Genomic DNA, 12182 nt, shown 5'->3' on the forward strand with positions numbered 1-12182 from the left:
CCAGTTCCTCCGCTGCGAGGTCTCAAGGAGAGGCCAAGCGGGGACTGAGGGTGACTCTTTCGGGTTAATGTAATTCTGTCAAGCAGCCAAGGAAACCAACACAAGGCCCAGAGAGAAGCCAGCGGGAGGGAGAGAGCCCGGGGGTGGGGTGGGGGGGAAGCACCGTCTGGGGGACGTCTGTGGACAGCTGCGTCTGGAGGGCTAGAAAGGCTTCCCTGGACCTGCCGCCGGCAGTCATCTCTGCTGTCTCTGTCCACGTTGCAGGCCCGCTGTGCACTTGGCCTCACACTTGGTAGCACCTCTGATGCTCGGGGCATTCCTGTGTTTCAGGCTCTCTCCCCCGGTTCCTTGGGGGCCACTGAGAGCCTTGAAGCTCGCCTCCTCTAGTGACTGGCTGAGGACCCCTTCCGTTTGTAAACTTAGCTATCCTTGGGTTCTGTGACCCATGGTCTCCAGGCTTCCTTAAAGCTGCTTCTTTTGCCCGCCAGAAAGCCAAAGTCTCTCCAGCTCACCATTGCCTTTCCTCTCCCTGTCCCCATCTTCTGGATGGTTCTATGCCTGTGTCCCATGGGCATCTCAAACTCAGTACATCATAGGCCACCTGATCTCGATGATGAGCCTGTCTGCTCTGCTTTTGGGATCCCCAGCACCAGACGGACAATGTGCACATGCCTCACAGAGCAACAGAAACGAACTATATCCCCCTAACCTGCCTCTCGTCCCGAGTGAAGGGCACTCTGCTCCTTCTGGCAAGAGCCCGGATGACCCTTGTGGTGCCTGTTGATCTTCCCTGCGAATACCGCTACAGTCTACTCACTTATTCCCAGTGCCACTGCCCCGGCTTGGCTAGTCACTACCCTCTCGCACCCGGACGCTCACACAGCCTCTGCTCCTGCACTCCCCCAGTCCTGCTCGTCATCACGCTCACTGGGGCCCCGCACGTGTTCTAGAGCGGCCCCACCAGGCCCTGCTTCACCTCAAGTCCTCCGGGCGTCCCCACAACTTTTAAGATCTACCATTAAAACGCCTCAGCTTTGACCCCAGCCTATGGTCATCCTAATCTCAGTCACACCAAGGATTTGTTCCCCAGATGTGACAGGACATTTTATGCCACCATTTGCCATGTTCATGACATTCCCTTCAGAAACCCAGCCCAGCTCCTACTTGTTCTTCACAACTGAGCCCAGGGGTCCCCTTCTCGGGAGCCTTCTCTGACTTTGTCCACCCCGGGTCTGGAGAGGCCTCGCCCCTCAGTGTCCCAGTGCACCTGGCACCTCCCTCTGGCAGCACCTGTTTGGCTGTTCACACTGCTGTCGCCATCCTCTGGGAACTTGGGGAGAAGACAGCGCACCCGTAAGCCTTGGGCCTCACCGAGGGCTCTGTGCACGGAAGGCCTCATCAAGGAATGAGACCTTCAACTCAGCCTCCCGTGGACTTTCTGAAGCCTTGGAACGCATGTGGGACCACACCCCGTATAGCAAATGGAATCTCGAAGTCAAGGGGCGGCCCTGGGGGAAGGCCCACCTGCAGGCCCAGACACTTACATAGCTCATGAAGATCTTCTCGGTGGGTCTAAGGTGCCTCTGGATCTCACAGTCCACGGGGTGCAGGATGACAATGCCATCGTCACAGAAGACGTAGAACACGTTCCCCACGCTGAGGCCTGGGAGGAGCAAACACGGCCATGATCATGTGCCCACGTCCCCAGTGGCTGGCTGCAAAGTAGGGTCATGTGCCACACTGGGCATCCCCGACACCTGCAGTGTGGCTGCACGTGGTACAAGCACCAAGTGCAGGTCCTGGTCCAGGTGATGGGAGAGGAGCAGGTGGCACGTGGGCAGCACGGGGAGAAAGTGCCAGACCACTGGGAATCACGACAGCAGACGAGGCCACTGCGATGCCTGGTCTATCCTTCCGGACACACACTTCTGCCCTAGGGCGCCCCGGGCTGGCCGCCCACACGGGCTTTCAAATACATGACAGCCTTGGCTGTGACATACATGCGGTCCTTCCTATTCTGGAAAGTCAGAGTCTCCCTCGGTCATTTGTTGTCAACTAGTCAAATCAGATGGAGCAGATCATGCCAGAAAGCAAAGGCACGCTCTCTTTTTCTCTTTATTTTTTTGAACACCTTTATCTGTAGCACCAGTGTGTGGAACTTGGGGTCCTAAGAATGCTGTGGCTGGTACTCCTCTGTGCCCATTTTGTCCTGGCCTGTTGGTGCCAGCAAACCCCTCCTTCAAGACGGCTTGCTCCCACCTCTGCCTCACCAGGTTCTCTGTGGCAGCCCCAGGTCAGGCACCAGCCACAGCCTGGTCGGGCCCAGCCTGCCTGCCTGCTCCCGCCGCCCAGGTGTGGCCGTGTGGGGAGAGATCTCAGAGTAGCAGAGAAGGGGCCTTGGGAGGAGCTAGTTTAGCCTCCTTATTATAAAGGCAAAAAACCCTGAGGTCCAAAGAAGGGAAGGGGCTTGGTGGAGGCTATTAGAATCTACACCAGCGCTGGGGCTGGACCCCGAACCCCTCCTCTGGGCTCTTTTGCATCACCGTGCCTCAACATAAAAGGTAAACAGGGCCCAAAAATAGGTAAGGTAAGGTTTGAGTTCTCCCTTTCTTTCTCCCTCACTTTATTTCTTGTGATGGTAGAATAGTCAACAGATTTCTGTAAATGCTAAGAATATATGAAAAACATGCTCTTTCCAAGCATGCTGAGAAACCCAGCGTGCTGACCTCAGTGACTATCTGGGTAAGTTTTTAGTGTTAGCCAACAATATAACGTGAAATAGGAACCAACATTCCACCTGCTTCCAGTGACTCTGGAACCAGGGAGCCCCAGTGCCCGGGGTTCTCAGTGTGGACCAAGGTCCCTGATTCCATGACGCAGTCTTTGCTGCTGCTGGTTCTGTGCTGAGAGGGACTCTGGGCAGGGGGCTCTGCCACTGGGCACAACTTGACCCCAGCCTCTCAGAAGCTAGCAGGTCCCCAGTGGGGAATCCTGGGGTGCTGGGGAGCCTGTCCCCAAGAGCTACATGAAAGGGCCCCCCGTGAGGGCCCTGTCTCGGCTCCCAGGGCATCCCAGCTTCTGGTCCGTATGGGCTCTGTCCGCATCTGTCTTGCCCCTGTGGGGCCTCCTCTCTCTCCACTCTCACCTGGCAAACTTCCTTTGCTCAGACCTATGAGTCAAAGTCCCTGTCCCTGGGGTTCCTCAGCCTCCTGCGGCCTCATGGGAAATCGACAGCTGGCAGGACCAACGTAAGACTGAAAGCTTGGGGGACTCCATGTGAGGTTACAGCTTTGGCCACGCGGCAGGCGAAACACAGCCTTGCTCCTCATCAGCAACGGAATACGGGCCTCGCCAAGCAACTGACTGCACAGGAGAGCCAGCCTCATGATCCGGCCTCCCGGAAGGTTCTGTCTCAATGTAGCTGCTCCCAAGGGGGCAACGAAGGTGCTTTCTTTGCTCTGGCGCGCCCTCATCGTCTCATTTCTCTTGTTGAGATGGGACAGTGCCCTGTGGCCTGCCGCCCGGCTGGGTTATGCTCCTGCATTCCCTGCCCCCCAGCTCCGGGCTCTAGCTGTGAAGGGTACAAGTGGCCGACTGTTCGGCCGGATGACATTGGTTTGCCGCCGTGCTGTCCACGATCAGTGCGGCACCTGCCAGCCCCGAGCCTGGAAGCAGCTGGGGGTCTTAAGTTGGCCTCGAGGTTGGGTCTCTATGGCTGTGTTTCACCCCAGGGCCTCCTGCACTCTTTGCTGGAAGCAAAAGAAACTTGAGCCTCTTTGTAGTGAACTCTCTTTAGAAAACTACCACCTCTTAAAGACACAGAGGAAAAGCCCTCTGCGCGCCTCGTGGCCTAGGAGCTAGGTGAGGCGGCATCGAGGGACAGCCGTCCGTGAGGAGTGGCAGTTGCTACAACCTGTCCTTCCAAGGAATCCTAAAGCCTACTGGCGTCAGTTCCTCATCTTTCAGGCTCTGCTTGTGTTTTGCTCTGAGACTTACTGTGAGCAGCAGGGCCTGACGTTCAGGAAATCGTTCTGAGTGTGTGCATGCATACACTAGACTCTGGGAAATGCTGTGAGGAAATGTTCACGAGGAAGAAACGAGACAGGAAATAGGCTGGCTTTCAAAGAGGGAGATTTTGTGTTTAACCCTGAAATCACAGGGTGCATTCTGCTACTTCTCATACTCCTCCCTGACACCCCCATCCACTAACTGGGAGAACAAGATACTTCCAGGTGATGTGAACTCCGCTCTGGAGGAGGGGCTGCCCTGGGCCGGGGTCCACAAAGGCACATGCACCCCAAGCAGTGACTCAGGCCCTCTCACCCAGTTCCCACATGGGCCCGCTATTTTTTGAACCACATGAAACTGTATTAGACCATTTTTGATGTAAAAAATGGCAATTTTTTGTTTTTAGGGAACCTAATACCTAAAGATGGTTTGATACATATAAATTTAAAAAGTCTATTCATTTAAAAATATACATGTAAATATACATTTAAAGAAATCATGGTGGCTTTTTTTCTTTGGCATTTCCTCAAAGTATAAGCTAAAGCCCAACACCAGTATCAGCTTCTAGAAAAAAATTAAAGGCCCCATTGGACCAGGAACCCCTGCCAAGCAGTCTGGTTCAGTGACAGTTTCAAACAGCTTTAGACGGCAACTTCCTGCTTTTAAGTTCTAATGGGATAGTGTCCATTAAAGACACTAGTAGGTTTTAAATCTGTTGCTCAGTGTGTGCTCTTGACTTTGACATTGACCTCCCCCTCCTATCCAATCCGGCAGATGGACCCCAGTTGTGGGGACTGCATGGTAGCTGGAGAAGCTGATGGTGGCCCATGGAAATATGGCCCACGATGGAGGCACGAACAGAGGTGATCACAAGCACAACACAGAAGGAGTAAGCTTGGTACCTTCCTCTCGCCACAGAATGTTTGCAACTACAGCGTCAGGGAATCAGGAGAGCAGGAACGTGATCGAGGGAAGGAAAAAAGAACAGAGCAATGTCAGCAGCTTTACTGTAGTGATTGCATTCAGGGACGAATGGCTACCTAATCCTTCGTGTATGGAGACTACCCCACTCACTGCCCCAGCAGCAGCACTCTGACGGGGCTCTGGACATGGGCCAATGTTTCTAGGTCTCAGGACCCTTCCAATTTTCAAATAGTCTTTGAAATCAGGTCCCCAGGATCATGGAAACTAATGGGAATCCTCCACTTCCGTGGTTGACAAGCAACCGCTCTCCCAGAGCTCCTGACTACTTCCAGAAGCCATGCTGATTTTCAGCTAGGATGCTCCTACGAAGGCCACCTGAGACACTTCTGATGATCTCCTTGGGTGATGAAGACTCAGCTTGGAGTCTTTAAACGAGGGCAGGAGCTCCTGCCTATCACGGGTATCCGTGGAATCACACCTGTAGAGCCACTTGGGGAGTGGTGGCTACCTGGGAGGGCCACGGGTGGGCTCTAATCCCTGGAGTCAAGGTTCTGTGTGCATGTGTGGCTGGGCCACTTCCTGGGGCATGGTGGGATGGCAGGATGTAATACAAATCATGAACTGGCATCTAGTCAGTCATACGTGGAATCTGTATCACTGACTGATGGGTGGAGAGGAGGAGGAATTTAGTGGGTGAGGGGCAGAGGTCCCTGTTTTTACAGCAAGTAGGAGGCAGAAGTGGGGCTAGGATATGCAAGTTTCCTTGTGGTCCTGGGCGCACTCTGCTGTCCAGGGACCTTCCCTGTGTGTTGTCGAGGTTGCCAGGGAAGGTTGCTCACCTCTGGGCACCCTCTGTCCCCAGCTTCGAGCACAGGAGAATATGGGAGTTTACCCCTATCTTCAGGGGCTCACGGGTGGTGGGTGTGGTCTTGGTCAGTTGGTCCCCTTGCACCCAACGCCCCCCAACCAGCTCAATGAGGAGCTCAAAGGCAAGAGCAGACTCACGGGTCTTTCTAGCCGAGTCTTCGATGAAAAGTGAGGAGATATCCTCGTCGACGCCCACTTCATTTTTGGCGATGCAGGTATACGCCCCTGTGTCTTCATACCGAACACTGCCGATGTGGAGTTCACTCCCATTGGCTGGAGAGAGGACAGTGCTCAAGATGGTCTGCTGAGCTGGGACCCCCTCCTCCCTCCCGTCTCCCTTCTATTCAGAGTGGTTGGTAAAAACACAGGCCCTCGGCAGGGCTGAGGATGGCCAACATCTGTGATACACGCCCAGAAAGGGCTCAAACAGCTGAACTGAGGCTGACTTGGGACCTGTTTGACAGCTTATCATCATTGCACTCAAAAAGCCCACAAGACCTGTGTGAGCCCAGATAGCAGGAGAATTTGGGGAGACATTTGTTCACTCCTAATGCATCTGACTTAGAAACAAATCATGTCTCTCATTTCCACTGCTGGGGGAAAGTGTCAGCTTGAACTTGATGGGAAGAGCAGAGAGACACCGAGGGCGGTTCTTACCTAATAGGGAAAGCTGTTTCGACATCTGGGTTGAGACATCCACGCCATTTTTCAGCCAAGTGATTCTGGGCATAGGAATGCCCTCTGCGTGGCATCTCAGACTGGCCGCCACCCCGGGCTCCTGTGCCTGGGTCTCTGGATACACGCGGATGACTGGCGGCACTGCGGATGGAGTTGGTGCTAGTCAGAGAGGGCCCTCACCTGGCCTCAGGCCCGTGCTCTGGCCCCGAGACCCGTGTCAGAGGGCGAACCGAGAGGCAGCTCTGGAGTTCTCTTTGTGACTAGCTCACGATCGTCCTGTTCAGCAACTCAAACCCTCAAAGAAAGGGCTCTAAAATGAATTGTAAGCAATAAACATGCCAAGCTTTGTGCCCTGTAATTCATGGCTTTCACCATTATTCTAAATATGATCAGAAAGACATCCAGATATTGAATGCTGTTCGGCTGTTACATGTAAAGAGTGACAGCCGCTGCACATTCATTTCTGAATGAATAAAATTCAGATATATTATTTCTGTTATCGGAAAGCCATTGGACGGGGGCTTAATTTCTTGCAGGAAGTGCTTCACAAAGCACTTATGATCATTGACTGGCAGGGCTACTAATTACATCACCACTCCGGGGAAGTCCATTGCTCTTCCAGTGGATCGCTGTTACTTCTCCACTTCTCACCCCCTGCACCATAGGTGAAAGGCAAGTGTGCCCTCCTTGGCTGAGCCATGAGCCCTGGCAGTCAAGCTCAGGGCTGAGGATGTGACCTCCACTCATCAGAAGAACATGGTGGGCAAGGTGTCCGCACTCACTACAGGACTCTGGCCTTTCTTACGTGGGCTGTCTACGGGGGGAGGTGCCTGGAGCAAGTGAAGGATGTCTGGAGGATCTTCCCTCTTATCCCTAGCTCTGGGACCAGGAAACAAAATATCATTTTTGATGGGATTGAGGGCCCTTACCGATCCATGTATTTTACTCTACAAACTTCCAAAACGGCTTCCAATTAGCTTATGAGAGGCACCTGGGTACTACAGTCAACACACACCTGTCGGCAAGGTGGAAGACGGGTTCCTCCTGAAGCCACTACCTTTCCGCAAAGGTATCCGGAAGCTCCTATTGTCCAAGAAAAGAAAGTGTCCCCGTACTTTAGGAGAGAGATTTTTCTGGGAGCAGAGGTAGAACACATTGATGCTTAGGGAGTAGGAGGTAATACTGTTAATCCCAGGACGTGAGCAAGATTTCTAGTGATCTATGCTTGGGAACACTGAGGACAGAGGAAAAACTCCATTGCCTCGTTGTGAGACATGGACTGTCCAACTCCTCTCAACACTCCCTAGGAGGCTGCTAGTAGTCTGATGAGCTCAGTCTGAGTTTCAGATCTTTCCTCTGGTTCACTTACGGGGCAAAGCTGGGGGGCTGAAGAGAAAGCCAAATAGGGAACCAGCAAGGGGCATGAACCCACCTGGAGAATATCCCAGAGCTGCTTCTGTCACATGAACTCAGAGGCACCCTGGGACAAACCACACAGAGACCCAGCAACTACACAATGTGAGTCATTTCCCAGTTTCTCTGTTGGCAGTTCTGGGAAGGAGTTCCAGGGTGTGACAGAAGAGTCTCGTTGCAGATCAGACCACTGGGATGGAGGCCATAAATGGTGCTCTAGCTGGGGCACGTCTAGAGGGCTGCTCAGAACAGGGAAGTGGATCTCCCTTCTCTGACTCTATTTGGTTCAAAGAGGAAAGGAACAGTAACTTATCTAGACTACTTCCCTCCACTGTGAATTTGGAAGTGGGAGGAGCAGGGTTCAAGTTGAGTAGATAGTAGAGTTTTGGTCAGGAGGGTGTAATTCAAGAGCACAGAGCTAGAACTGGGGGGCCTAGGAGCATCGGACTGGTGCGGAGTTGGAGAAGGTGGTAGGGCCCCCAGAGTTCTACAGTGTGGGTGGCCACGACCCGGGCTCTTGCTAGATCACCATTTATTTATGCAAGCCTGCCTAGCACACATAAGGTAGATCTAAAGAAGAGGAGGAAGAATCGAGAGAGAAGAAGTGACTGAATCAAGTAGTCAAAAAAGAATGGAACTTATAGATAAATCTAAGGCTGGTTGGTTATATATATCACAAGATAGCCAAATCTCTGGCAAGTTTGATCAACAACAACAACAAAATAGAGAAAGTACGCAGGGAATTAAAAAATACAAAAATACTATATTCAATTATAGTTAATAAATATGAAAATCCCAATGAAATGGATCACTTAAAAGGAAATCTTCATGATAAAAACTCTCAACAAAGTGGGTCTAGAATGAATGTATCACAACATAATAAAGGCCATATATGACAAACCCATAGTGAACATCATTCTCAATGGTGAAAAGCTGAGAGCTTTTCCTCTAGGATCAGGAAGAAGACAGGGACGCCCACTCTTGCCACTTTTATGCAACATAGTACTGAAAGTTCTAGCCACAGCAATTAGGCAGGAAAATAAATAAAATGAAGCCACATTGGAAAGAAAGAAGTAAAACTGTCACTGTCTGCAGATGACATGCTACTATATATAGAAAACTCTAGACTGCACCAACAACTACTAGAACTGAAAAATGCCTGCAGTAAACTTGAAGGATACAAAAATCAACAAACAGAAATTGGTTGCATTTCCATATACTAATAACAAGCTATCAGAAAGAGAAATTAAAAAAATAATCCCATTTACAATTGCATTAAAAAAGGATAAAACACCTAGGAATAAACTTAACCAAGGAGGTGAAAGACTTGTACTCTGAAAACTCTAAGAATTTGATGAAAGAAACTGAAGGAGACACAAATAAATGCAAAGCTATTCTGTGCTCATGGACTGGAAGAATTAATATTGTTAAAATGTCCATACTACCCATACTAGATTCAATGCACTCTCCATCAAAATGCCAAAGGCATTTTTCACAGAATTAGAACAAAGAATCCTAAAATCTGTATGGACCACAAAGGACCCAGATAGACAAAGCAATCTTGGGAAAGAAAAAGAAAACTGGAAGTTTCACATTCCCTGATTTCAAACTATACTATAAAACCATAGTAATCAAAATAGTTTGGTACTGGCATAAAACAAGACACACCGATCAATGGAACAGAGAGCCCAGAAAAACTCCCACGTATGTAACGGTCAATATATCTACGACAAAGAAAGCAAGAGTATACAATGGGGAAAAGACAGTCTCTTCAATAAATAGTGTTGGAAAAACTGGACATCTACATGCAAAAAACCCAAATTGGGCCACTCTCTTACACCATATACCAAAGTAAATTAAAATTGGATTAAAGACTGGAATGTAAACCAAAAAACTCCTAGGAGAAAACACAGGGGGTAAGCTCTCTGACATCAGGCTTAGCAATCTGTTTTTGGACGGTCTCTTCAGGCAAGGGCAACTGAAGGTAAAATAAACAAATGGGGCTACATCAAACTAGAAAGCTTTTGCACAGCAAAGGAAATGATCAACAGATGACAAGGCAACCTACCGAATGGAGAAGGTATTTGCAAATCCTACAGCTGCTAAGGACTTGGTATCCAAAAGAAGTTTAAAGCAGCTACACAACTTAACATAAAAAAAAAAAATGTACAAATCACCCAATTAAAAAATGGGCAGAGGACTTGAATGGACAATTTTACAAAGACAACATACAGACCCAATAGGGATATGAAAAGATGTTACATCACTCATCATCAGAGAAAGGCAAATCAGAACTACAGTGAGATCTCACTTCACACCTGTCAGATTGGCTGGGATCAAAAAGACAGTAACAAACGTTGGCAAGAGTGTAGAGGAAAGAGAACCCTTGTGCACTGTTGGTGTGAATACACATTGATGCAGCCGCTGTGAGGAACAGTGTGGAGGTTTGTCCAAAAGTTTAAAGTTACCACATGATCCAGCAATTTCACTTCTGGGTATTTATCTGAAGAAAACAAATGTTCACCTCAGCATTAGTTACAATAGCCAAGATATGGAAGCAATCTAAGTGTCCATCCAGAGAGGAATGGATAAAGATGATATATATAGATATAAATACACACACACACACACATTACTCAGCCATAAAAAGGAATAAAATATTACCATTTGTGACATCATCATAGAACCTAAGGGTATTATGCAAAGTAAAGCAAGAGTGAAATCCGACAGCAAAGAAAGACACATACCATATGATTTCACTTATACATGGAATCTAAAAAACAAAACAAATGAACAAAGCAGAAACAGATTCATAGATACAGGAAAAACACTGCTGGTTACCAGAGGGTGGAGGGGCTGTGGGGTGGTCAAAAGAGGTGAAGGGAATGAGGAGGTAGAAACTTCCGGTTATAAAATAAGTAAGCCAAAGGGATATAATATATAGCGGAGGGAATATAATCAATACTATGGTAACAACCATGCCTGGTGACAGATGGTAACGAGATTTATCGGCATCATTTCATAATGTACAAAAATACTGAATTAGTGTGACGCACACTTGAAACTAACAGGATACTGTACGTTGATTACACTTCAACAAGAAGAAAAAAAGGCAACTTAAAAGTATGGAGAAGAATCAATCAAGAAGAGAACATTTAAAAAATTTTCAAGTGCTACTTTACAGTTATGCAAGATGAACGAGTCCTAGACATCCTCTGCATAGCGTGAGGCCTGTAGTCGACAATATTGTACTGTACATTTAAAAACCTATTAAGAGGGGAGATCTCATGTGATATGTTTTTACCACAAACAAACACAAAGGGACACAAGGAAACTTTGGAAGGTGACGGATATGGGTATTACCTGGATTGTGGTGATGGTATCAGGGGTATGTCTCATGTATGCGAGTCCAGTATACAAACTGTGTGCGCTAAGGATGTGTGGTTTTTTTGTAAACCAATTACACCTCAATAAAGCTGTTTAAAAAAAAGCGCTACTAGCCCGAAGGCACCCTGAGTAGTTTCATAGGAAGGATATTTTGTACATTTAAGGAATGGATAATTCCTAGAGCACAGGACAGAGAAGATGTTGCAAATTGTATGACTGGGCACCACAGCCTACCAAAGAGAACACGAAAAGGATGACTACAGGTCCAACTCACTTAGCACTGGATACACCAGAGTCCCAAGCAACATACTAGCAAATCAAAGCTAGCCTGGTATTAAAAGAACACACCAGGACCAAGTATAATATATTTCAATGGCTAACTACCAGGAAATCTGTAATTAATCACCTCCAAAATAAAAAGCAGTAAAAAAAGAAAAAAATCATTTGATTCTCTTGCAGACATTGAAAGGGCTTCTGAAAAAAATTCAAAATCAATTTCTTAGAGGAAAAAACCTCAATAAAATAGAAATGGAATGATATTTGTTTCCTACAATGAAGAATACCTCCATAAAAAGAAGAAATAGCACCGTTCTTTGCAGAATGGTGAAACATTAAGTCAGAAAAAAAAAAGTAAAAAGGAAAGAAGGCGGTATCAGACTCTCAGCACAATGCAGGGTGTGATTGTCAATTGAAGGCAAGAAATGAGAAGTATTAAAAGATGCAGAAAAATGATATTTTACCTGGATATGCTCCAGATAGTGAACCTCAGAGTAGGAAGGTTTAATGAGAGTGTGCAGAAAGGGGGCCAGAAACAAAACATACAAAACTAACAGCTTACTGACTTACTGGTAGTGATCAGACAGAAATCACTGTGGACCTAAATGGAAAACCTCTAAAACCTCACT

General features: G+C 48.3%; 1 protein-coding gene across 2 annotated transcripts in view; it reads right to left on the minus strand.

Moving 5' to 3' along the window:
* The window catches only part of FSTL4 (follistatin like 4), a 382985-nt gene that overhangs the window by 19106 nt on the left and 351697 nt on the right, over positions 1 to 12182 (minus strand). The window contains exons 9-12 of one of the 2 annotated variants that reach the window (XM_026507974.4): positions 6457 to 6618; positions 5938 to 6072; positions 4911 to 4937; positions 1545 to 1663 (exon numbers count right to left, since the gene is read on the minus strand). In XM_026507974.4, the coding sequence (XP_026363759.1) occupies positions 1545 to 1663; positions 4911 to 4937; positions 5938 to 6072; positions 6457 to 6618 (443 nt within the window). The remainder of the gene's footprint in view (positions 1 to 1544; positions 1664 to 4910; positions 4938 to 5937; positions 6073 to 6456; positions 6619 to 12182) is intronic. The other variant, XM_057307047.1, reaches the window with a different exon arrangement.

This window comes from Ursus arctos, unplaced genomic scaffold (assembly GCF_023065955.2).
Source record: "Ursus arctos isolate Adak ecotype North America unplaced genomic scaffold, UrsArc2.0 scaffold_5, whole genome shotgun sequence".
NCBI classification, from domain to species: domain Eukaryota; kingdom Metazoa; phylum Chordata; class Mammalia; order Carnivora; family Ursidae; genus Ursus; species Ursus arctos.